At 42.3% G+C, this 27,207-nt stretch overlaps 1 protein-coding gene and 1 pseudogene across 1 annotated transcript; both read right to left on the bottom strand.

Annotated features, from left to right (window-relative positions):
* Positions 1-876: 876 nt before the first annotated feature.
* Positions 877-26,077, bottom strand: Vxn (vexin). Its single transcript, XM_004842106.4, has 6 exons — positions 25,553-26,077; positions 20,712-20,767; positions 13,963-14,116; positions 9,200-9,261; positions 5,750-5,841; positions 877-3,470 (listed from the first exon to the last, which is right to left on the bottom strand). The coding sequence occupies exons 1-6, from the start codon at positions 25,617-25,619 to the stop codon at positions 3,287-3,289; spliced, it is 615 nt and encodes a 204-aa protein (XP_004842163.1). The 5' UTR covers positions 25,620-26,077; the 3' UTR covers positions 877-3,286.
* LOC147824135 (U2 spliceosomal RNA) lies at positions 20,052-20,210 on the bottom strand (annotated as a pseudogene).
* Positions 26,078-27,207: the final 1,130 nt, after the last annotated feature.

Raw genomic sequence — 27,207 nt, 5'->3', positions numbered from 1 at the left:
AATGTTCAGGCACATGGCTTGGTCTGCAGAACAAGATCTCTTTCCCTGTGCATCCTAATGATGCATTTGACATAAACCTTGGAGAAGGATGGCATTCTGATAAGAAGTTAAAAACAAAATGTAAATTCTAATCCTTAAGAGAGTCATCTTTGCCTGTGTTTTCCCTTACTTGTCCTTCAGTCTATGCCAATTTAGTGTCAGAGACAACATGTCACATGGTTTCTTTTAAAATTGGGCCTGGCTGGTGCTGCTTTTCCTACCCACTGCCCATCTGCCAGCTCTACAGGGAACCTCAGTGCTGGGTGGGGTGGGGGAATTGCCAAAGAGTGCTCAAGTAAGAACTGAAATATTTGACTGGCCTTGGTCCTAACAGAGGTAATTTTATTACCCTAAATGTCCTGAAAACCCTGTTGCTTCTGGCACGAGAAGCCTCCAGGCTTGGTCATTTTATCTGCAGTGATCCTTGGCGTCTTCTGCAATGACTGTGACGTGAGTCACGGAGGCAGTCTCCAGTGAGGCTGAACACTAGGTGGGCACACAGGAAGATCTTCCTTCATCAGGAGTGAGAGGCCAGCAAGCTGCGGGTGGCCACTGGGCTCTCTGAGGTTTGTGGTAGGGATGGAGGGGTCACATCAGAAGGGAGGCGAGCAATCTCTGGGAGGCTAGGTAGTCCAGCCTGGGGCCTGTTAGTAGAGGCCCTGGTGTTAACTGCTGGGCAGCACTTGTAATATCAAAACCAGACATTGATTTAGGATGGAAAGAACACGCTGAATTCTCTTACCATGTCTCTCATTTCCAGAGGCAATGATATCCAGATGCACAATTCTTTCCCTTTGTGAAAATCTTTTCTCTTATTCAATGAGGGAGCCTCAGACATACTTTTTCAGCGCTTTATTAATGTCACACACAAAACAGACTTTATTTTTATTTGAATGAGCTAAATAAAATGTTTTGTACAAGGCAAACACTTCACCATGGAATATTTAAGTTAAAATAAATAAGTTTGTTCCATCCTACATAAAGCTCCAGTTGCTACATAAAAATAAAAGATATCAATAACAAGTTAAATAAGTTAAAATAAATAGTTGTAGGAGACTCTGTGAGGTCTGGTATAGGCTGCCTGTTGTCTCCCTAGCTTAGCTCTAGACTCTACCCTCTCACCTGTTTAAGATGATGACAGTTCAGTGGGTCTAGCCGGTCACTGAACAAGCACTCGATGCCAGTCTCCAAATCATTTTTGGATAATAACATCAGGTGCTCAGAGTCTAAAAGAGTGATAAAGAGTAGGTATTATCAAGGTGAAAGCCTGAAGTCCAGGGCCCTTATACATCCCCATGCCTTCTTACAGTTCATCTGCAGATGCAGAAACAGGAAACCTAGAGAGAGGAGAAGGCAAGACATGGCCACAGAGCAGCAGTCAGGAATACCATTTGAGTCTGAGAACAAGAATGGTCATCATACTCTACTGTATACCGAGAGACGGCAACTTGCAGTACAATCTTAGGCTAAATCTTACTTTAATGGAAATTTCTAGTTTCATTATGTAGGTTGAATTAATTTAAACCTCTTAATTAGAAAACAAGCCTTCTGAGGGCAGATTTCAGGCCACAGATGCCAAATATACAAGTTCTGTTTCACTAATCCCCACCACAGGCAGGCATTACTCATTAATAATTGCACTCTTCCATCTCAGATTTCTTCTTCACAAAACACTCCAAGTAGTCTCTTCCAATCCATTAGCTCCAGTATTTGAGATGACCATTCTTCACTAACTTAAGTTCTTCTCTATGTTCTGAACAATTTTGTGTGAAGGAGTAGATATAACACAGACATTGAAGCCTGAAGTCCACATAACTTAGGTGCCTTCCCACTAATCATTTAACCTCCTTAAATTGGTGTCAAGGTATGAAGCTGGTAAGGCTACCTAACTCAGACCAGTTAGGAATATTAGGACAATTTATGCAAGGTGCCCAGTGTCACACCTGGCACACAGTAGGCATTTAATAAGTGATAGATATTATTACCATTATTAATATAATGATTTTAAGGCTACTGATGTTGAAATGAAATTGATAATGACATTTTTACTAAAAGAAGGAAATTATCATATATTAGGTTGAACCATTTGAAATGAATATTCAGTTGTTTCTGATCTATAGAAATGGCAATTTCTTCTGGTTCAATCTAATGAATTATGTATTTTATTCAAAGCACTTACTTGTTCCAACTTTATTAGATTCTTCCCTTCAAAAGTTGCCCCCTGAGACATAACCCACCATTTATAAACTTCTTCAAATCAGTTGCTAGAGTAAGCAGAGAAGGGAGTCTGCTAGAGAGAAGTTGAGGAGCTGACGACTAGTTCCATTAACTGGTCACGTAACTGACTAGTTCCTAGTACCAGTTCTACTACTAGAGACATAATCTCTGTATGCCTCATATCCCCCATCTGTCGATTGGGGGATAACTGTACTTTCTTCATCGGGGTTTTTGTGATTATAAGAGGAGATAATGGATGGGAAATCACTTTCAAAAGTTAAAATTATTGTACAAAAGCAAGGTATTATTTGTTTCACTAGATTATGCCATGTCAGAAAACATTAACATTTAACTTTTAATGTTTTTCTATAGAAAAACTGCACGTAAAAGAATATAGAATTCATGCAATCATGCCAAATGATCATCAAAATTGATCTTGATTATACTTTCAAGTAAACAGATCTATTAAGTAAGTACATAATGCTTAAAAATTGTACCTCACCAAGGTGAAGGTGAAATAAACATGAAATGGCAATAGAGAGAATCACTGGGTTTACAAGTGACTCAAATGTTAAGCTTTTTTTTTTTTTTTTTTTTTTTTTGTGGTACTGGGGATCAAACTCAGGACCTTGCGCTTGGGAGGCAGGCATGGCGCCACTGAGATAAATCCCCAGTCCTTCAAATGTTAAGCTTTTACACCAGAAATCTTACATTTTGTTAAAACAGACAGGCTGGGAAAGTTTGATTTTAGTACATAGTTTTGTCTAAAGATAGGGATATAAACTTTATGACCTCCCAAAGTGACTTTCAGACCAGTGACTTCAGCAGTTCTAAGGAACAGTTTTCTTTTGCCTTCCAGGCACGTTTCTGTCCTGTGCCCTAAACCAGAGTGACTTCCTGGGGAGGGAAGATGATGCATTTGGACCAGCTGCCAGGAGAGGTGAGTATGGCTCAGTCCCAGTCTTCAGATTTCTTTCCTCCCTTGTCCTGTGAACCTTGGCCAATGTAAGGAACATGAGAAGGGTCATCTTTAGTCAGCCTCAAAGGCGCTGTTGGTGGCTCCCACATATTCTGATTTTTTCTTGTGCCTGGTCCACATTTTCCGGAGGATACTGGGGACACCACAGGAAGCACTGCCTGTCAGTGGGAGGGAGGCCTCTGCTCCCTGGGGAAGGGTTGGATACTCTTCAGCCATCTTCTTGAGGTGTCTGGATCTAAAGAAAAGCCAGGGGCAGGTGGGGATGGTGGTCACTTTGCTGAGCCAGACTAAGTTTTGCCTTTAAAGTGAGTAGGCAGAATTCTCTGTCCTCTTCTGCATCTCTGTCCTGTGATCAAGCTCTGCATAGCTGGAGGCTCACTGTGGGGACCCATACAGAAATGTCCCCTAGGGGAGCTTCCCATGGGGTAAAGGAAGGTGGTGACCCTGGGCATTGTGGTTCATGGGATTTCGAGTCCTGTTCCTGGCTCCCTTTTCTAGGTCTGGCCTTGCTTAAACCTCTACTTTCTCACCACTCCCACTTTCGTGTGAGCAATCTTGCCAGAAAGAGCAGATACCCCAAAGGATCAGCCACTGAAAGAGCACAAGCTCTGGTGTAGAATTCTGCTCTTTGCTTACTGGGTAACTTCAGGCAAGTGACTTAATCGTCACCAGCTTGTTTCCTCTTGCATAACATGCAGATGCTTTCATCTAATACCTAGGGCTTTTGTGAAGAGGAAAATGAGATAATAAAACATCTGGTACATTGTAGACCATCCATAAATGTTCATTTATTCCCCCCATGTGCTATTTTAAGGTGAAAAAAATGATCTTATTTTCTTTTCAACATCCAGGATCCAGGAACAAATTGACTGAGCTCAGACAGAAAGGGGCCATTGAGAATCCTCTGCAATCAGCCGTGTGAACCTGAAAGATTAGTCTCTGTCAAGTCTGTCAAGGCACAGTGAAGTTTTGCTGATCTATGCAAGGAGTCAGCTATTGGTACTAAGAGTAATTTGCTACTGGAACCTCAAAGAAGCCAAATGATTTAAAAAAAAAAACAACCTTTTCTCCAATTAAGTCCCAATGTATTGAACGACATGTGGCCTTTTTTTTTGAGGGGGGGTACCGGGGATCAAACTCAGGGCCTCGTGCTTATGAGGCAGGAGTGGCACCTTGAGCTAAATCCCTGGCCCTTGTGGCTTGGTTTTTGTACTTCTTTCCAGGTGAATTTCTGTCATCCAGAAGTATTCCATTGTGCTCTCTTCAACTCCGACTCCTAGAGTGTTGGATGTGCGCCCCATGCATTGGTATTTGCTATGATTTGAATATAGCTTGTCTCCTCCAACTCATGTTGAAATATAATCCTTATTATGAGATATTAAGAGGTGGGATCAGGTGGGATCTTTAAGAGGTATATAGGGCTCTTCCCTATGAACCATTCATGCAAATAATGGATTAATGGGTTACCTTGAAAATGGGTTGGTTATAAAAGACAGTTCAGCTAGCTCTCATATGCTCCCTGTTCATCACCATGTGATACGCTGTGCCCTAGGACTCTGCCTTTCTGCTGGCATCATCAGATACACCCCTCAACATTGGATCAGAGCTGACTGTGAGCCAAGTAAACCTCTTCCTTATAACTCTGTGGTATTGTGTCATTAGCAACAGAAAATGGACTAAGATGATATATTAGCCTGTGGCTTTTCCTATGTGCATTGAACACTTTCTTAAGCACACAGCTTCCTAACTACTCGGCTAAATTTCCTGAAAAATGTTAACAATAGTTTAAGCTAAGGTCTCTAAACATGGTTTCATTCAATTCTCACAAAAACCTCTCAAGATGAGTACTCTTCTCTTTCTTATTTTTCTATTTGTTTTAAAGTAGATGAGATGTGGAGGACTAAAAAACTTCTTTGAAGTCTGAGTTGGTGGCAGTGTCAGGATAGAAAGCAGATGAGTGAGAGTTTACACCCTTTATCATCCCCTAAACCACCTGGCTGCTATGTAGTGTGGTGGGCAGTAGAGCAGGTCATAAAAGTTCATGTTGAATTGCACGTTACTACTGTCTTATTGTCTGAAGGCAGTGAGGGGGTGTTGGGGAAACTCCTGCTGTCCTAGCTGCTGGCTCTGGGCCAGAATTAACATGCATATTTGGGTTATAGCTTGGTTTGAAATGTCTGACACCACATAAATTGGAGGTTCTGAATATGGCTGGTGATGACATTCATCTAATAACTAAAATCCTCCCAAATGATATTTTTTTCCAAGCCTAAAGAATGGGGTTAATGAAGTGGAAACCATGAAAAACATTTCAGCTTAATCCTCAGGAAACAGTTGATGAGGCGCTCCTCAGACCCGGCATTATGACCCTCATTACAGGGTAATTTGCAGCTGGCATGGGTTTTGTTTTAGCGTCTTGAGTTTGGAAACCAGGCCACCTGTTGCTCTTCCGTGGCAGGGTCAGCACAGCATGGGAAACAAGGCAGGTGTTGGATATAGGGACACGGTACTTACCCTCTCCCCAGAATAGCTCCATTCTCTGAGCCTGTGGCTGCTACCTCTACTGCGGCTGGAGCTTTCACTGAGATCCGGGCCACAGGAGGAATCTGTGTTGGGAGGAAGGGGGAAGGAACTCAGGATGTCCACATTCCTACCCTGGTACTGATTAGAGCCATTTGAAAGGAGAATGACTGAACTGATCACCAAAAACCTGGGCAATAGACCTCACTCTTCAGTGGGCATCAGACGCCCCTGAGAGGTCTTGTGGGAACAGTGCTGGACCCCACCCAGTATCTGACACAGCAGGTCTGATGGGGCCTGAGCATTTGCATTGCTAACAAGGTTCCAGGTGCTGCCCATCCTGGGACCCCACTATGAGAATCACTGGCTTAAAGATACTGAGAGAATGCTACTCTTACATGAGAACTGTTACCCTTCCAACTCCAGCATCTGGGTCCAGTTGTCAAGTCCTGCAGATCCTTGCTTTGAACAGGGTGCCCACACTAGTGCCAGCTTTTCTACTTGACCCCCTGTAGGACTCAAGGAACGGTCACCCGACATGTCCTTATTTCTGACTAGACCTGCTACATTTCCCATTCCCTTCTTGGACTCTAGCATCACTAAGTCTCCTACCGCAGGACAGACTGAGGCCAACCTTGCAGCCTGCTCTTCAAGATTCTGCAGCACGGGAGTCTACCTTATCTATGCAGCTCAGCTGTCTGTTATTCCCCGTGTCAGTAGATCCACTGGTGGGCTTGGCCCTGCTTTTCCTCATACTTACCCACAACTCTGCACTGTCTCCAGAAAGCCTTCCCTGAGGCCCGTGGCCCATGTTGGAGATCTTCCTCTGTTTCTGTGACCCCAGACCACTATGTGGCTATGGGACAGCCCCTCCCTCATTCTGTCTTTGTTCTCTACTTGTTTAATATGTTTGTCTAGTCTTTTGGTTCCAGAAAGATGAGGTGGAAGAGTGTGGGACTTAACCCATGTAGTAGCCCTCCTCTGCCTTCCCAAAGGAAGTGGTAAGTACTCAAGGAGCAGGTATTACATTGAAAATTAACTGATGGCTTAACCAGGGCTAAGTCCAGAGGTTACTCAGTCAATGGACACATGTGTGCTTTGTTCTTCTTTCCCAAACCCCATCAAAGGCTTCACTTCAATACATTCCTGAAATCACTGGGAAATTCCAGGTCAAGGGCACCATTATTTAGTACCTCCTCCCCTGAGGAGGCCAAAGGTTGTGGGCAGAGTTACTGTGCCACCTTGTGGCCTCTCCCAAGCACTCCCTTCCCCGTGGTGCCAATGGTCAGGTGACTATACTCCAGGGCTCCTTCGCTGGAGGTGAGGGGCCGTGGAGGGTTGTCCTCATTCATTTTCCCTTTCTTTAGTTCCATCTCAAATTCGTGTCAGCACTGAACCAGACTTAGGTGTGTGAGCTCTGGATTGCTTTCCTGCCCCAGGATAATAAAACTTTGATGAGCTGCAGGACACAGTCTGTTTCCAGGCCTAAAGGAAACACTGCCTCTTCCTCTTCTTCATTATTATTGCCTTCTCTTTGTGACCACATCCACACCAGTCCAGTTTTCTGGACTCCTGCTGCAGATGCCTCTCTGTCAAGGACAAGATGTGGGCCTCACCTACAGGTGGCACAGGGGTGGAGGTTAGGGGTGCAGGTTAATCCAAGGCCATGAGACGCTCTCTTCCCCTTAACCTTTGTCTTTGGTTTAGCCAAGACATCTGTTTGAGCTGAGTGGGCACAGTCTTTTGACCTCTCTGTTTCCCAGCCATCCCGAGTTCCTTGAGTACAAGGTTAGGGAAGGGCCCTCCCATTCCACACTCTGTGTGTGGTTTTATTAATAGTCTAAATGAGATCACTGGATTAGATTTCCTGCCCAGACCAGGAGGGAAGCACTAGCCTTTCTGTCCAATTTGTTTCATAAGGATGAGGAGCTGGCCAAGACAACTTCTGGGTCTTTTCTACATTTCACATTGCACCATCCAGACATTTTGACAGTGGACACTGAAAGGGCCCAGGACATCTGAGCTGACATCATCTCCACCACTGCTGACCTTTTGAGGCAAGAGGGTGCCTAACATTCATGCCCAGAAGATGGTGGAGAAAACAGATCTGGAGATGTGTCACCTGATCCATCTTCAGGGAAAGGCAGGCTGCCCAGCTATGGGAGGGTGGGTAGCTGAAGGCGCTTAGCTCTGTGAAGTGTGCCTCAGCTGCAGAGGGGCCATCTCGCCCAAGGTCACATTCTTCCCAAGGCAGCCCACAAGCTGTGAAGGAATGAGGAGGAAATACAAAGCCATTTTGGCTCAGCTCAAATGGCCCTGGATAGGCAACTGTCCCCAGAGATCCCCACCAGGAAGTGTTGGGCCTACATTATGGTTCAATTGCCTGTCTCCCCAGTCTGGTCACTGGTGTTAGTCCTTAACATACATTTTGTACCTCAAACCTCAAGTCCCAGAGTTTGTTTCCAGAGAACCTGACCTGTAGTAGAAGCACTCAGAGGTGTCCCTGTCCTGAGATGACCAGTAGTAATGGATGGAATGTTTATGTACTCCCCAAACACGTATGTTGAAGCTCAAACTCCCAGTGTGATGGTATTGGGAAGTGGGGCCTTTGGGAGGTAGTAAGGTTTAGATGAAGTCATGAGGGTAGAGTGCTTGTGATGGCCCTTATAAGAAGAAAAAGATATGTCAGAGATTTCTATGTTCATGCATTCCCAGAGGAAAGGCCATGTGAATACACAGCAAAAAGTCAGCTACCTGCAAGCTGGTAAGAGAGCCTATGTGAGACACTGAATCAATCTACTTTGATCTTAGACTTCCCAACTTCCAGAACTGAGAAGATGTTGTTTTAGTCCCTGAGCCTATGTAATTTTGTTACAGAAGCCCGAGCTGCCTAAGATACTAGTGTTTTGTGTTTTCATGGTGCTTGAGGATCTTACGTCTCTTTACTCCAGAGCAGCACCAGGGAATTAGGCATTCTCGTCTGGCAGGGCCTATGCCAGAAACCAGTTCTTTTCCCCATGAATGAGATGTCCTGTTGTTCACAGTTTCTGTATACCTAAAAGCTGAATTTCTGGCAAGAAAGAGAAAGCATCAATGATGTGTTACAAAAGCACAAAGCAGGGTTGATTGATAGCTGTTAGGAGCAAAGAACCTGGCCTGTAGTAGAAGCTCTCAGAGTTGTCCTTGCCCTGAGATGATTAATAGCAATGGATGGAATGTTTATGTGCTCCTCAAACACATGTGTTAATGCTCAAACCCCCAATGTGATGGTATTAGGAAGTGGGGCCTTTGGGAGGTAATTAGGTTTAGATGAAGTTATGCTTTTCTAATAATCCTCAGCCTGGTGCAAAGGACACTTAGTCTCTCTTTATGGTACTGGAGAAACAGACATAGAGAGAAGTTAAAAACATACCAGATACAACTAATCAAACTTATCTTACTTACCAGTGATTTTCCGTATGCTCGATTTCCACACAGATTTGATGTTTTGGGTTCAGAAATCCCCACTGTGAAATTGAACAGAGGCAATATTACTCAGTGGTACTCTGAGTTCTGCCTCCTTCTGGTTCTGCATCACTTATCTTGTTTGCTAATCATTCTCAGAAAGTAATTTCTTGGGGCCTTTGTACCAAGCAGCAAAGCCAGGCAATAGAGTCAGGCAATGGTAACTGCTAAGTTCCAGGGGGTGTACAAGGTGTACATGGGATCAGGGTGTCAATGCAGGTTCATTAACTGTGTCAACAGTATCACTCTGGAAAGGAATGTTGATAGTGGAGGAAGCTGTGTAAGTGTGGAGGTATGAGGGAAACATAAGGGAAATCTGTGTACCTTCAGCCCAATTTTGCTGTGAACCTAAAACTGCTCTAAAAATGAAGATCAGTTTTAAAAGATCACACGTGGATACATTGAGCACTGTGAGTACTCAGAAAATGTCCCCTAAATTCCTCCTTCCCAAGACCTCAGGTCACAAGAGGTTACAGAGGTTATCAGGAGTTAAGTCTTTTTAGCTGGGACCAGTTATGTAGAGGAGTACTGGATGCCCCTCTGGAAGTGAGTTGGGAAAGTGTCTGCTATGGGGAAGTGTAGGCCGTGAAGTGGAAAGATCGGAATTTATCAGATCAGGATCCCAAGACATTGGCTACATGAGAAGTGTGTGTAAAGAAACTGCTTTCTAATGCCTTTATTCTTGATACCCCAACCTACTTCTGAGTAATTTCTACCTCTGCAGCTTCTAAGGACTCAGATTTTTAGGTGAGGTAGCCAGTTGAAATGAGATAGCCAGCATTCAACATAAAACTCTCTTTAGGCAGATGTTCCAGGACAAGCTTCACCTCATACACTGCAGTGTGTAGAACTGTGCACCGCCCCCCCCCCGCCACACACACTGAGGAAAACATCTCAGTGCTAATAAAGAGAAAAAAATTATAACACTACTGTTAAATAAAATTTTGTGAGAGGCCGTCGATTTAGACTGCGTACCTGCATTGAGGCCAACAGACCAAACCAATATGGAGCTAAAATTGCAGTAACTGAGCTTTGACTGGTTTCAGGAGACCCTGTGGCTACTTAACTGATTAGATGGAAACAATTAACTAGTTAACCAGTAACAAATGAACTAGCTGTTGGCTAGGCTCTGGCCAGTTAAGTTGTTTCTATACCTTCTGTCTATTTTCCTATACATACTATCTGATCGTGTTATTGTTTGGAATCCCCTAAACTTGTTATTGTTTTGGGCACTCCCTAATTTCTAAATCATTTTTGTTTTATTTTGCTCAAATATATCTACTACATTTAATTAATCTGAAGGGTTCTTCTTTTAAGATTACCAAGATCAAACTATAATGAATGATGCCCTGGCAGAAGTAATAAAAGCAGGTCATATTTTTGAGTCTGTATGACAGGCACTGTGCTGAGCATAAATCACCTAATTTCAGTTGGTCCTCTGTATCTACTGGTTCTGCATCTGTGGATTCAATCAACTGAAGATTGAAAACATTTGAAAAAACTGTATGTACTGAACACGTACAGACATCTTTTCCTGTCATTATTCCCTGAGCAATACAGTATAATAATGACTAACATGGCCTTTACATTGTATTAGGTATTAAAAGCCTAGAGATGATTTAAAGTAGATGGGAGGACGTGATTAGGTTATGTGCAAGTGCCATGTCATTTTATAGAAGAAACTTGGGCATCATAGATTTTGGCATCTGAGAGGGGTCCTGGAACCAGTCCCCCATGGATACTGAAGGATGACTATATCTAATTTAATTCTTAACACAACTCTAAGAGGTAAATATCATAGTAGTTTGCACTTTCTACTTGGGGAGACTAAGGTGTTAGAGATACATAAAAATTATAATGAAGCCAGACAAGGATTATTTAGTAGTAAATGGACCTCTTTGGTGGTCTTGCTGGCCTGGGGCAGTTTGACCAATGGATTCCCTATCCCAGCCTGAGAGAAGGTAAAGTGACCCAGGGAGAGCAAAATGCAGAAAAAAAAGGCTCTGCCAAGATCCAGGGTAGCAGAATATAATGGAGCAGTTACAGAATCACAGTGCACTGCAACTCAGGGTTGTTCTGAGAATGGTGAGGACAGGGGTAGCAGAAGTCAGTATGGCCTGGAGTGCAGGTGAGAGAGGGGACATGGTGCTTAAAGGAAGGGGATGATGGGAGGCAGATTTCTGTTTAGAGGGACCACTCTGGCAGCCTTGCAGAGGAAGAAGACTATTGTCAACAATGTTCTCTGCATAGTTGAGGGGCGGGCAGTCTGAACCTGGGCAGCCCAAGGCAGGTACAAAGAGGGTGAGATGAGAAATACTTAGATGTTGGCACTGTCAGTGTTTACTGTGTGAAGGGGTGTGGAGGACATGGAGGTACTAGGAAAGAGATCCCAAGACTTGCTGCAGTGATGGACAGTGGCTCAGCTAAGAAATGAACTTTCAGCTCATTGGAACAAATTGGTTTTGAGGGCTCTATTGTCATCTCAGGGAAGAAGTCCTATAGGGAGTCATTTCCCAGGCCTAAGAGGTAGGAACTGTCCCCTTTCCAGGCACATGAGGCCTCAAAGTGACAGTTTCTCAGCCAGGTCACTGCCTTCAGCAATGCCAAAGATTCCTCATCTCTCTCCCATGCAAGAAAGCTACCAGAACCAGGAGCCTTCTCCTATGGCCCAGAAATAAAGCATGTCCCCAGATCTGAGATCCACAGAGACATACAGCTTTCTGACAGGGGAGGAGAGGCTTGAAAACCATGAGCTAGTGCCTAGCTTTTCCCTGGAGAGCACCAGGGTCTGGCTTTGGCTCAGAAATGCTCCTTCCTACCTTTTCTGGCATCTATAAGATTGGGGGAGCTGAATAAATTGAATCAATGCCCAGCTCAGTGGTTTTTTTTAAACCTGCCTGGCACATCCTTCCACAAGCTGGCTATCATGTGTTCGGCACAGTCTCTCCATTTCATAACTTACTGCTCTTATCTTTCAGTATAGAAGAGTTACTTCGGCAGTCCAAGCTGCCACAAACAGGCACAAAGATGGCCCTAAAATTAGACAATTGAGAAGCCTTTTTCTCTGGGGAAGTGTCACTGGCTAGGGAATCAGGGGTCCTAAAGTTTCATTTTGGCTTTGTGGCTAACAAGTGAGTGGTATGACATTGGGTAGGTCAAAAATTTCTATGGCTTCAGTTTCCTCTTTCCTAAATTGGCAAAGAGCAGCTGCAATAGGTCAGGGTCTCCACCTCCAGTATGGATGAAAATCACGGAGGTGAGGATGAGTGTTGGAACATGAATTGATGTATCTTAACACTGGGCTTATGATTCAATAAAATTCACATTTCCAACAAATCTCCAGGTGCTGCTGCTGCTCCCAAGACCCTACTTTGAGAATCGCTGTGTTAGATCATCCTTAAATCCTTGCTCCTCAATCTGTTATTGCCAGAGCAGTAGCATCTGGGAGCCCATTAGAAATATAAAACATAGGGGCCCATCTAGTCCATTAGAGTCTCCATAAAAACAAGATTCCTAGGTAATGTCTTTTGCACACAAAAATCTGAGAAACATGGTTCTAAATTCACTGTGATTCTGTAGCAAAGAGAGATATTCTGCTTCTTTTTCTCTTTCCATACCCATGCACCCACCCACTCACCTATACATAGATGCAAAAAAAAAAAAAATCTATCTTCTCTTAATTTGCAAGGCAGATTGTGGTCTTCCTAATGCTTTCAGTGTACATGTATACGTACGTGTAATCATTTAACTACAGAAGATAGTTTTGTGTGTTTTTATACATAGGATCATAAACAGGATCAGGTTCTTAGTGACCAAAGAAACCTCAGAGATCTTTTCTGGCACCCAAGAATGGGGAAAATGAAAAAAAAAAAAACCAAAAACATGGGGAAAACAGGACAAAAACAAACAAAAAAGGGGCTTCGTTGGGTAGGAAAAAAAGGTGGGTGAAGGAATATGCTCAATGGAGTCTTATTTCAGTTCTTGCAAAATACAAAATTGTTAACACCCCAAAGATTTAAGGACACCCTGGACTCATATATTTTTGGAGTTAAAATATGAATAACTCTGGGTTGTGGGGATAACAAAAATCTAACAAAGGCAAAATACCACCAGAGACTTCAGTGGGCTGGAGGCAGATTTCTGTTTCAATGCTAGGGGTGGAAGCCATTTTAAAAAGGTAGCATCCAAGATAAAACTATAATGTTTCCAGGTTTCGAAAACAGATTGGCTCCTGAATTCTTTCTATAGATTAAATCATTCAAATTTAGAATGGTAAGACTTTAAGACGGTAGTTTAGGAAGAGCCTGGACTATTACATGCAACTTGTAAGATAAATAACACGATCTTCCTTCACATCGAAGGCCATGGTTTTCTCTTTCCTAGAGCATCGTGATTTACATCTTCTGAGTACAGCCTGGCTCCCTGCGCAGCAAGAGGGTGGACAGCGCGTCTTTACACACATGGAGAAGCCAGAGTTTTGTAGGTAGGCGATGCCGTGGTGCGAACAGTATTTACCTGGGGAAAGCGCAGGTGCTTACTCACCTGGAGTGACTGAGGCCTCTAAGAGGACTGCACAGCCCTCTGGAAACACAACCAGGAGGCAGCCCTTACCGGGTTGTGCTGTCGCGGGCGGGGAACTGGCTCTCAGGGGGTCACTGCGCCCAGGGAGGATCGGGGACCAGGTGGGGCCAGGGCTCACGTACCAGGTCTGGTGGGGGTTTTGGCGGGATGCGCTCTGGGTGGCCGTGCGTTCTGGACCCGGCCAAACCTGCGGGCGTCGCCAGTGTCCCAGCGGTCGGTGCGGTGAGGCAGCAGCTCCAGGGGCCGTGGCGGGTACAGGTCTGACTCGATAACCACCTGCCAAGCCAAGGAAGGACAGTCAATTTCTCCTTGTCCCGGGAATTCAGGATCCCCCCTCACCCCACGCCCCGGGGTAAAGCTTTGCAGATGGATCTTGGGTTGAGAAGGGATTTAGGTAGACGTCCTTACTCCTGTGACTGCTAGGAACAGCGAGAAAACTTGGGTAGAAAACCTGCCAGAAATGGTTGACTGTTGTATTTCACTTTCGGCCTGCCAATTAGTGTCATGGTGCAAGCAAATGAAGGTTCTAGGGGATTCCTCGACAGCAGTCCCCTGGGTTGCTCCGCTGCTTCATGGGCTCTCAAGGCTATTTCAAATGAGAATGATCCTGAAAACTGGGGTCTGCTGTCTTTATAGTTAAGTGGACAACAACCCTGATCATGCCAAGAACAGCTTTTTGGATGTGCTGGTGAAGGGAAGACCTAAAGAGAAGACTCGGCCCAAATGATTCCCAAATTGGAGCAGCAGGGGCTCCCAAGTGCTGTTTCCTTCAAGATGCAGTCTGCTAGGATAAGGGTGTAGCTGGGAGATGAATTTCCTCCCTGGATGGTTGGGTAAGTGGAAATCTAGGTAAGCCAGAGCACAGTGCTGAAGGGAGGGAGCCTTCTCATGATGATCGCCTGCTGAGCGCTTATTTTGGAAAGTTCTGTAAGGGGGAAGTGCCCTCCATGTCCACCAGAATGGACCTTAAAAACTGTAATGGAAATACAGGTAGCTCCCCTTTTTATCTGTGGAAATATTTTCCAGTGGCAGGTGGAAAATATTTAGAAAAGTATTATGTCTACACTGAACATGTACAGACTTGTTTCTTGTTGTTACTGTCTGAACTATACAGTATAACAACCGTTTACCTAGCATTTCATTGCTTTTGGTAATGCAAGTAATTTAGAGATGGTTTAGGGTAATAGAAAGATGTGTCTGTTATATGCAAATATAACACCATTCTACATAAGGGACTTGAGCATTGTGAATTTTGGTATCTGTGTGTGTGTGTGTGTGTGTTCATGTGTGTGTTTCTAAAACCAGTGCCCCCAAGGGACTCATAGAGGGACTGAAGGGCCCGAAGTCACTGAAATAATTTAAATGTGAAAATTTGAGACAAACAACATCAGTCATTTTATCTTAATCTGGGGAGTCATGAAAGGAATCTTAGCAGTCTGGGCTCAGATCCTGCATATTTTATCCACATCCAGTACACTGGGGTCATTCATGCTGAATGTCCTTCCTCCTTGAAGCTCGTTAGAACCTCCAATATTCTACAGTGTAGCAGCTTTGCTGAGATTTGCATCTGCCCTTTGCTTGTTCTTTCCTTCCACAGCTGTCCCCCAAGACCATGTCTGTGGCAGATCCTGGGCTCACTATGTGTCAATGAGGTGTATGTTCTCAGTACTTAGAGCCCAGCCTTTGGCACAGCCAATTGTCAACATATAAGCTTAGAGGGGTTCCTGAAGCAAAAATGAATGGTTTTTAAAAAGTATGATAGGAGTATGGTATTTTAACTCCGTGGGAGAACACTGAGTCTTTAATACTAAATATTGTTGGAATAAACCTCAGGTCACTGGGGGAAATGGATCTCTGTTCATTTTTGGAAATGAATACCAGCTAGCTCAGAGCTGCATGTTTACAGGTAGGATATAGCTCACTCTAACATTTGTTACATATAGTAGGGAATTACCCCTATGTTCATAAAACCCTTACACACTCAATAAAGTTGAAAAAAAATAGAAAAATGAGGCAGAAAATATGACCTGGCAATTGATAATAAAAATGGCTAGAACTAAAAATGGCTAGTAAATATCACAAGATGCCGAATAACATTAATAATTAAGTGCAAATTAAAACAATAATTGTTTTTTTCTCTTATCAGATTATTAAGGAAGAAGATAATTCTATTTGGGGTCAGGCTGACCTGAGTTCAAATCCCAGTTTTGATACTTGGTAGTTATGTGGAAAGGGGATATTCATGCCTAGTCTTGCTGGACTGAGGCATAGTAAATGCCCGTCATTAGTAGAGATTTTAATAGCACACCCTTCTCTCTTTCTTCATATATTTACAGCATTTAAGAGTAGTTTTAAGTCTTTTGAAGGTCAAATTTTTATATCTCCTGAAGAGGAAAATAAAAGAAGCTGTCACTTTTTGCCGCAGCTTACCCCAAATTGTCCTTTGATTATAAAATTAACATATGTCAAATTTGGCCATAGATGGGTTAGGAAATTCACTCCTGAGAGGTCCATTTTGGGACTTAGATTCATGTATCCTCTACCTTTGGGGGAGAGCTGAGAATAATTCAGGAGCATTTAGGATTCATCATTAGCCCTGAAAATCACTTTCACCTGCTCTGGTCACTGCAGAAGATGATGAATTCATTGGGTCTCTAGCAAGCCTTTCATGCACCTGTTCACCCTAGGCCAGGAGTGCACCACCACGCCCAGCTTTTGCCATTGACTTTTATCATAACTACTCCTGATGTTATGATCATACTGTCAGCATTCCTCCAAGAGAGGAGGGGTGAGGACTGGTATGGTGTTTTTGCATCCATCATAGAAAGAGAGAGAAGGCAGGATGTGAAAGCCTAGGGAATCCATGGGAAGACACCACTGCCTTTCAGCATTTCCTCCTCTGAAAAGGAGCAAATGTTCCCTTTCAGGAACAAGAAATACCACCTCTGCAGTCCTTTCCCTGCACTTTGGGGCGGGAGAATAAGGAGGGAGAGAGTGGGGAAGCATCAGCTGACCCACTGGGCAGCTTGGTGGGTGGAGGAGGCTTCCTTGGGGGTGGGGAGGAGACCAGCTATTTCTCGGGTCACCACTTCTTAGGGTTTTCTCCACAGTACCCGAAGGGTGCCCACACCAGGTGCCTGGCAGTAAGATTTATTTTCTGGTACATGGGACACCGTCTGGGTTTGATGCTGGGAGGTCTTAGAACAAAGTGGTTGGAGGAGAGGCTCATTGCAGCCTGAGTCGAGTGGTAAGACAGGAGAGCTGGGGTGGGAGTGAGAGATGTTAAGGAGAGGTGGAAGAAAAGACAAGAGTTTAATGCTGGAATTTTCCTTTCCAAGGTCAGCAAACCATCTACTGAAGTAGGAGAATATACCAGAGCAACAAATTTTTTTTTGGTACTGGGGATTGAACTCGGCACCTTGCACTTTCCAGGCAGGCGCTGGAACCACTGAGCTAAATCCCCGGCCCCAGAGCAACAAATCTTACTACAGTGAATTGATGCTTCCCTGCTGGTCTTAGGTCAGGGACAGGAAGAATGAAGATGCAGGTTAACACATAGCCCAAGACTCTACCCTCTGACATCTTGAACCTAAATCCTGTTTATTTGCCAGCCTAGACAGCTGCTATTGAATTAGAAAAACAACCAAGACCTAGATGGTGGAGAACCATCATAATCCAGGGTTGAAGGGATCCAGAGAAATGTTTTAACCCAATTCTCTAATTTTATACATAGGGAAACTGAGGTCAAGAGGTGCTGTGGGTTTTAATTAAGATGATATTGCTGTAAGGGAAATAGCAAATGTGAAGCATTGCTTCATGCCTCCTAAGTGAATGCTCTTTGTAAATCCCACAGAATTATATCCAGACAAGAATTTTCAAGTGCAATTGATTGCTCAGCACATTTCAAAAGACCAGGAGATCCCCACACAAATCCCTCCCCCACTTAGCTTAAAATTTGGGGACAGTGTGACATTTGCAATTGAATTTCCTGATGACAGCTATTCTGCTTATGTGAAGAGGCCTTGAATCACAGTAGAAGTGGCACCATTATGTCAAAGACTTAACTGATCCACTCCTTTGTCTAAGCTTATTCCCTTGAGCTACTCCTATGATATCAGTGGACATCAGAATGATCAGGACATCAATAAAATAGCCTAAGTAACAAAGAGAAAAAAAGAAAGGAAGGAAGGAAAGAAAAGAATGAATGAATAAATAAATAAATAGGAGAGATTGTTTAGAGAAGTGTGCTGTGCCCTAGGATGGGAAGAAATGTCGTAGAGAAAGGAAATCCTGACATTAAAGATAACTCGGAAAGGAGAAACATTTGTAAAGAAAGGAAACTGACATCCATTCATATGGTAGCCCAAGAGGTTAGAAGAGATACAAATAAGAATTTCAGCCAAAGAAAGTTGTAAATATTGGTACACCTGCAAAATAAAATGCCTTTTCCCGGGCAAGATAACCAGTCACAATGGTTTACAGACCACCAAGCTAGAAAAGGTGGAAAGGGAAGCAAAAGAAAGCCAAGAGCTAGTTGCCTGAGGGAATGAGCCAAACAAGCCTTTCCTTTTTGGGATTCACTTTCCCCATTTGTAAAAGACCATCCCATCAGGAGGAAGAGTGAGTATATGAAGAGAAGGATCTCTGTTGAAAGTTTTTTTTAAAGTCTAAAGTAGTTACAAGTATTTTCCCTTTCTGTTTTTGGCAACACCTAACTTACTGTTCCTTGAAGGCCAGGAACAACGTTTTCCTTCTGGACTTTGTGCTTAAGTTTTCAGGATCCATAAGCTAGACCAGAATCTCATGCCATACAGTTAAACTTTCCATCAATTAAAAGCCCTTCTCTTTCTCATCATATAAAATGTTCTCAAAAGTCCTCACAAAGAGTATACAATTGACAGAAAAATAGGCAAAATAGAAACCTGTAGGTAAAAGAATATTGAAATGATCAGCACATCTGTGAAAAGACAAAAATCACATTAAATATTAAGAAATACAAATTAAAGCAATAAGGTATTTTCACTTATCAGATTTTTAAAGTTTGACACACTGATACCATAGAGTATTGGCTTGACTATTGTGGAAAAGATACTTTTAAACATAGTTGCTAGAAATGTGGCAATGGCTATAGGTTTTTTTTCCCACTTCTTTCAACTCGATCAGAAGCTGTAATTTTTTTTTTTCAGTGTTTGTATCCTCTGGTCCAGCATTTCACATTCTCAAACATGTGTATAAGAACATTAAAATGTTTTCAAGAATATTTCTTGTTGAATTGTCTTAATAGAAAAAATGGAGAAACCCCATTTATTGATGATTTGGTTAAATAATGAATCTAAAATACTCCAGATTTGGTTTGGGTCCATAAATAATTGTACATTCACACATTGGAATACTATACAGCTACCAAGAATGAAGTAGATCTATATGCATTAATTGGCATGGAAACATGTTCAAGATTTATTAAGTGAAAAAAGCAATTTGCAAAACAGTATATTATCAGACAACAAAGCATAACTATAGTATTTGGGAAATTTTTTACTTAAAAAACAGCAATGTATATTGAATGCTTAATATGTGTCAGTCTCTCAACTAAATACTTTCCATATATTAAATCATTTGTTCCTTCCCATGATTCTTGAGGTATATGCTCTTGATATCCTCATTTTAATGGTAAACAAGTTGAGTCCCAAAATGGTTAGGCAACTTGCTCAAGACTCATTTAACTAGAAATTGATGGAACGGGGATTTAAATGCAGGCAGATTAACCCTAAAGTCTGTGTATCTAATCGCTCTGTTCTACAGCTTCTTAGGATTTTATGGTTTTATATTTTGTATCTTTTGATGTTTAAAATTTTATAAGAGACACAATACTTTTGGAATTAAAAGCATAAAAATGTATATAAAGACAAGTAAAATCCCATCTTGTTCCCAGGATATTAAAAAAAAATTTAATGGCTTTTAAAAAGTGAGATACTTTGAAAGAAAACCATGGTATTCTATAAAAATTTGTGATAGAAATACAAACTTCGGTATAACCAAGAGGAAATGATTAGTTTCCTTTTAAAAACAAAGTGTAAAGATACATTAAAAGTTTTCACATGAAGAAGTATGTATACAGATTGAGAAATGCATAGCATTGTAGACTCTAAAGACATGTAAATTAAGGTATTATGTATGTTTGGAGGTGGATGGAAAGGCATGGCCGGAAGCCTCAAAATTGTTCAGAATTTCTGGCAGTATGTGGTAAAAATGTAAGCAGAAACCATTTTTTAAAAAATCACTCTTATGTTCTCTACATTTATCATAGTTTTTCTCACAGTAGGACTACAAATATTTACACTTGATCTTAGCCAAAAGGCCGAGAAGCGATAGGAATACAAATATTTGATGTATGGATGGCTGGATAGATGGATGAATAAAACTGTTCATATCCTTTTACCTGTTGATTCTTCTGTGAGTCCTGTGTACCAAGTAATAAAGCCAAATAGAATTATGTACAAATAAGTTCATGTCTGTGCTATTTATAATAGTGAAAAATGGAACATTACAAATGCCGACCATAGGAGAGCACTTAGGTTAGGGATACTACATCCATGATTCTGTTTAAACAAGAAAAAAAAGTGTATGCAAAGTAAGGTTTACCCTCTGTGCTTGGGAAAGATGGCAGAGTAGAAAGGAGCCATTTCAGGGTTATGTGGTGGACATTTGTCAGCTATTTTGGTTAAATAGAGAACAAAGTGCAGTAGCAGCCACATACGGCATAGAAAATCCTCCTTGTTAGGAAGGGAGAGAGAGAGAGAGTAAAGCCACTATGCTTTTGTAATGAATGAAGGTCAGTCTATGGAATTAAAATAAACCAAAGTGTCCTTACATTCTTAGTCAAGAGGTGTTGAGAACTTTTGACTCTTCTCCTGGCTGGGCTGGTCACTGCAAAGAGAGGTAAATAGTTTTTAGAAAATGCCTGTAGGCTGACATAGCTACAGTAAAAATCACTAAGAAGTTTAGACCTGGAACAGGGTAGGTGCATAGAGGAGGGGATGCGGAGAAGAGGCAGGGTCCCACTGTAATTTAAGATGTTACTTGGTTTCAGTATACCAAAGTTCATAGCAACATCAATCACATTAGCTAAAACAACCCAAATGCCCATCAACAGATGAATGCACAAACAAATTGTGGAATAGTCATACAATAGATTATTACTCAGCCATGAAAAGGAATAAAATTCTGATACAATGCTACCCATGAATGAAGCTTGAAAACGTTGAACTAGGTGAAATAAAGTGAGATACAAAAGAACATATACACTTCCACTTACAGGAGAATCCTAGAGTAGTCAGAGATGGAAAGTAGATACTAGTCACCAGAGGGTAGGGGAATTGGGAGTTATTTCCAATGGTGTCAGATGGGTGTGCCGTTGTGTGCCTATAACCCCAGCTACTGGGCAGGCTGAGGCAGAAGGATCACTGGAGCTATGGGTTCAAAGTTATCCTGGACAACATAGTGAAACCTTGTCCCCCATCTCAAGGAAGAGAAGGTTGCCCGGAGTTTAATGGCTACAGCGCTTCAGTTTAGGTAATGAAAAAGTTCTGGAGTTGGATGGTGGTGCCGACTGTACAACATTGAATTAACCGTACAGTTAAAGTGATCGATTCTGCATACTACATATTTTACCACGATTAGAAAATTTAAGGAAACCAGTTTACAAAAAAAAGTACTTGTTGGAAGTGGATTTTATTGTACGTGGAGACATACAAGCATCTATTTTTCCATATTTCTGCTAGGATGAACTACTGCAAGTGAAACCCCTCTACTTCTCTGCCCTACCTAGAATGGAAATGACTTATCACATATCAAATGAGTGACAAACGAGTGACACCCTTGTTATCTTCTTCAAAGGCGCTGCAGTGTGAAACCTGGCTGTGTGCCTGTGAAGAGCCAGGGCCGCACACCAGCCCCTTGGGTGTGAACCTCTTGTCTGTGTGTGATGGGCAAATTACCCTCCTCAGGCCTCCTCACACTCCGCCTGTGTAACACAGGGATAATAAATAATGGCATTTACATCAGCGGACGGTGCCAAGGATTAAATGAACTAATCTTCCTAAAAGCCTTGCCCAAACCGGACAAGGAGGAAATTTCCATGAAATAATGATGGTTGTTATCGTTTTCCTGCAAGATGAGAGCAGGAGGAGAGGACAGGTGATGATGTCCAGAGACTGCAGTGTTCCATTAGGATTTCTTTTCCTGTAATGTTCTCCATTTCCTCCTGTTATTCTCTGAGTCCCCTCACCACTCCCTCCCCAGTGTTCCTTTCCCCGCAAAGAATTATTTTCAGTACTGTGTGGTATGCTTACCCCAGATTTGAATCCACTGTAGTGTACCTCAGGAAATAACCTTTGGTACAATTTCTTAGTAAAACCACAGTTGTTTTTTTTTTTTGGTTATTGCTGTTATTTACTGCGAGGTATGTCTATGAAATCTTTTCCTTAAAGGCCTCTTTCTCTCTAGCAGGTAAAAATACACAGGTTTTCAGTTACAGACTTTATCCTGTGCCTTTGGAATACTTAGGGAACACCATAATATTTGCTGCTGCCATATTTTTGTGAGACAGTAAGATGGCTCAGTTGAAAAAACGTAGATATTAGGGCCGGGGATTTAGCTCAGTGGTTCTGCCACCTGCCTTGAAAGCGCAAGGACCCGAGTTTGATCCCTGGTACCAAAAAAAAAAAAAAAAAAAAGATGGCTCAGTTAAAAAAATGTAGATATTAGATGGAGACCAACACAGTATTGGAAAGAGGGACTCAATAGACAACAGATATAATTATAGCTTACATTGAGCTTTATGAGATGATGGTTTATTTGTCTTACCTTTAATTTCACAGATTATGGAGATAGATACTCTTCCTTAATGCCACCATATTGATGGGGATATTGAGAGAGTAGAGGAGTCACTCAGTCAGTGGTGGAACAAAGCCCACACCCAACCACTAGGGTACATTGCCCTGCTGCTGAGCTAGTACTTGGAAAGGCTTGGTTACTGCATATTAATGATCATGGGCTAAGCTGTGCGTTTTGGGGAAGGGATCCTCAGGGAGGACTACAGCCCTGGTCTGATAAAGCCAGGCCAACTTATGTTTCTGCAGTTAGAGCACGTGGGGATGTGAGGAAAGGCCATCCATCTCTCATCAGCAATGGCCTGTCAGCATCAGCTTCTCTCACCAAAAGCCCTATGCTTGAAGCTTGGAGAAGACAAGGAAGACAAAGAAAGAGAAGGAAAGGGTGGCCTCCACTCACTTTTGATCCAATATAAAACTGCAAACAGGGCCGGGGATTTAGCTCAGTGGTTTTGCTGCCTGCTGTGCAAGCGCAAGGACCTGAGTTCGATCCCTGGTACCGGAAAAAAAAAAAAAACAACCCCAAAACTGCAAACATCCCTTTTCTAGAGGACAACTTCCTGAGCAGTGAAATATGTGTGAATACCAATGAATACTTACTTGGTTTACTATCAGGATGTAGTCATGAATGAAAATGGCAAGAAAGGAATACAAGATTAAATGTTCATCTTTGAATATATTCATTGCTCCAAATGAAGAATAAAAATAGCACTTGGCAGGTGATGTATTTAATATGTGCTCACTACCTGCCAGTTACTGCTCTAGAGGCTTAATATATTAACTCATTTATTCCATATAATAACCCTGGGAGGTATATCTGTTTCTCCATTTTACAGAAGTGGAAACTCAGGGCCAGAGAGGTTAAGTACACTGTCAAAGATCACACAGGACAGAAATGACAGCCATCTCTCAATCACTTTGCTCTTGACATTTTCTGTTTATTTATTTATTTATTTATTTATTTTTGGTTTTTTGTGACAAGGTCTCACTATGCAGTGCAGGCTGGCCTTGATCTCACTATGTAGCCAAGGCTGGACTCAAACTCGAAGTGATCCTCCTGCCTCAGCCTCCGGAGTGCTAGGATCACAGGCATGTGCCACCATGCCTGGCTAAATATTGTTTTAAATTACAGAAAACAGATTTATTTAGCATTTTCATCTTTGCTTCCAATTTGTGTTTTCCTCATATAAAAAATAAAAAATTAGAAGTAAAGTACTTTCTACCTTTTAAAATTTGACTTCTGTCCTCCTAGGTTACTGAGATCACTAATTGTATCTTTCTGGCTGGTGTTCACACTTTTCTGCAGACATATAGCCAAAAACAATATATACTATTATTTTATATTTCCAAATTTATAGAAATGCTATCATACATATGTAATTTGTTGCATAGCTGTTTTTGTTGTTTCTTTTTCTCATTCAATATTCATTTATAGGGCTAAGGATATAATTCAGTGGTAGAGGGCTGGGCTAGTATGCATGAAGCGCTGTGTTTGATGCCCTGCATAAATGACTGACTGAATGAATGATCCATCTATGCTCATCCACAGAAATCTAGTTCATCTCTGTTGAGTACTGTAGAGTAATGCATAGTATGAAGGCACCAAGGGACCATGTTTTATCTACTCCCCTCTTCATGGACATTTAAATTAGTCTCAGTTTTGTCTTTTTACTTAGAATCACTGCTACTGTTAGCATCCATTTGTAACAGTTCCCCCAGATTATTTACCCAAGAGTGGAACTACTGGTCAGAGGGCCAGCTATGACTTTCTGAATCTCCAGAGAGAATTTCAACTCCCACATGTGGGCAGATCTCACTCTCTCTCTCTCTCTCCCTCCCTCTCTCTCTCTCTCTCTCTCTCTCTCTCTCTCTCTCTCTCTCTCTCGCCCGGCAGGAGATGTCTAAAGCTTTATTTGTGTTTTGCGGGCTTTTTGTGGCCAGGGTGAATCTTGCCCTTCCCCCCTGAGCAATGGCCCTGTCGGCGGTTGACACAGAAGGAAGAAAGGAATTGTTTGAGTAGAGTCACAACACCAGCAAACACCCGGCCCACTTCATTCAAGTCTGACAATGAGACCAAGGGGCTAAACCTCAGCCAGCAAAACAGGGGGTGAGGGTCTCACAGGGGCAGCCGGAGAGAGGGCCAGCTTTGGAGCGGTGAGGAAATTGCCCTGTAACCGGACACTTGGATCTGGTGAGCCTCTCACAAAGTCCTTCCCTGGGACCTAACACTGAGACTGGGGGACCCCAGGCTTATAAAGTCAAGGTTCCCGTGGCATCACATCTTTTGCTGATGCTGGGACCAGGTCAGGTTTGTCAGGTGAGCCCAGGTTTCTGGGGGGACCAGCCTAGGGTCAGGGCACTATTTAACTGCCTCGTTGGAGTTTAGGCCACTGCTGGGAGAATTTCTCACATTTCATGGCATAGTTAGAAATCATACTTGGGAGCCAGCTGATTCATGTCTTAGATCCCACTTGATCACTGGAGGAAATGAGAGAATCGGTCTAGCTGCCCTGGGAATTTTGTTTTCATTTCTGTTTTCCTTAACAATGACTTGCTGTCACTGTCATTCAGCCTGTTGGGTTGCCGGTATTGAATTGAGTGAACAGGGAGTGTTCAACTGCCCTCATTTTCCCCTTGATAGATTGTTTCTGAATGATTGATGTTTATCCTTGTACCTTTTTTTCCAGAAAAAAAGAAATCAGATATCATCAAAACAGAGGACCCATTAGACCTCAGGACCTGAGGGTACACCCTAGTAAAGTGACACGTGATGGTCCTCACCCTCCTGCATAAAATGCCGCCGTAAGGCAATTGTACTCACCTTTGGAAGGAATCACGGTGGTGAAAACTTCTATATTTTCATCACTGCAGCTATAAATCTGATGCATCGTTTCAACCTTCTCCCCCTCAAGTGCCTGGGAAGCCGCAGCCCCTCTCTGGACCCCTAGTTGCAAGGTTTCCTAATCCAGTCTGGCTCTCGGATCATTGTGTAGGTCCACAAAAGACAGGCTGGGCTCTGGGCTGTGAGCTCATCTCATTCCACAGTCTTCACTGCAACATTTTCTAATCCCATCTGTCCGCTTTTTTTTTTTTTTTTTTTAAATTTTTATGAATCCTATTATTGCAAACCTTTGATTGAGTGTGGAGGCTTCTGTCTCCTCTCAGCTAGAATGTACTTAACATTTTACTTCTCAGTGTCTGCCGCAGTGGATTTGGAAGTCTTTTGTGAAGTGACGGTGAAGTGAAATCGCCTACTCGGTTAGCACCCAGCTTGGCTGGAGAATTTCACCAAAAAGGAAACGTGAATTTTGATACCAGTTAATTCTCCTCATTTCAGAAATAAAAGGACTTTATCCTCCGCCCCCCAAACTGGATATTCAGTTGTCATGTGTTAACTTGGCTTCCTTCAAAGTTTCTATTTTAAACAGAAGGACTGTTTCTTCAGAGCATTTTTGCCTCATGCCACAGTATGACAAGGCTGACATTTCTGGAATCATGCGTTTAGTGTCTCCTTGTACTACCCTTCAGGTGCATAGAGACATGTAACAGGCAGTGCCCCACAGTCAGGAGCCCAGTTATAATCATATTTTTATTATTTTATATATTCTATATCTTTATCCTATATACTTATTATTTTATATATCTTATTACCATATACATGTTATATACTGTTCAATATAGCCTATACAGACTCTATATTGTCCCTGTATTCTCTTTGGGTTCTCTCCATAAGGTTATAGTTGAAATGTATCACGTCAAACCCACTGCCTTTTATACACTATTACCACTTTACTTCTAAATAATACTAATGGTGATGTAATAATATTAATAACAATAGTTGCCCCTTATTGAATGCTTGCCATGAGCTAGGTAGTCTGATATATAATCTCATTTAATATCTACAACTGCCCAATGATACTAGCTATTATTTTTGCTACATGATAGGTAAGAAAATGGCATAAAGAGATGAGTAACTGTCCCTAGATTAAAATAGTTTGTGGTAGAATTAGGAAAAAGCACCTAGCTTGATTCCAAAGCTAACACACTTAACCACTAAATTATACTCTTTTTTACCTGTGAAGTCTTGTCCTTATTCCACATGCGGGTGGACCTAATCCATATCTTAGATGTGGAGCTGATGTTCATTGCAATTTCTGTAGTAGACAAATTTGGGGCTTTAACTCATCAGGTAATTATCAATGTCATATCCCATTCTCTGAGAATTACATCCCACCACAGAAGATGGTTCTGGCTTGTTCTGCCTGGACTTGGCTCTTTGGCCACATTTCACTGGACTAGGACAGACATCTAACTCAAACCGCAGCCTCCTGGAAACTGAAATTGGGCTTTGGTTTCAGTCCAGAGAAAAGGTGTGAACTCTGAATATGAGGTAAATTTGAGGGGAAACCAATAGAAATATTGTAAATACTGTACATAGGACTGGTGGTCAGGAAGGTGCCTGGGCCCTGAAGACAA

The sequence above is a fragment of the Heterocephalus glaber genome, unplaced genomic scaffold (assembly GCF_053883595.1).
Source record: "Heterocephalus glaber isolate CG9 unplaced genomic scaffold, H.glaber_assembly_v1.0 deba00001553, whole genome shotgun sequence".
NCBI lineage: Eukaryota > Metazoa > Chordata > Mammalia > Rodentia > Bathyergidae > Heterocephalus > Heterocephalus glaber.
The sequence above is the reverse complement of the archived record's forward strand: the minus strand, read 5'-3'. Positions and strand labels throughout refer to the sequence as shown.

Excerpts from the sequence above, each read along its gene's own strand:
- Vxn (XM_004842106.4), bottom strand. The coding sequence starts at position 25,619 with ATGCATCAGATTTATAGCTGCAGTGATGAAAATATAGAAGTTTTCACC. Across the intron at positions 20,768-25,552 it reads CACCGTGATTCCTTCCAAAG|TGACCAGCCCAGCCAGGAGA; the intron begins GTGAGTACAATT and ends CTCTCTTTGCAG. Across the intron at positions 14,117-20,711 it reads AACACCTCTTGACTAAGAAT|GTGGTTATCGAGTCAGACCT; the intron begins GTAAGGACACTT and ends TTGGCTTGGCAG.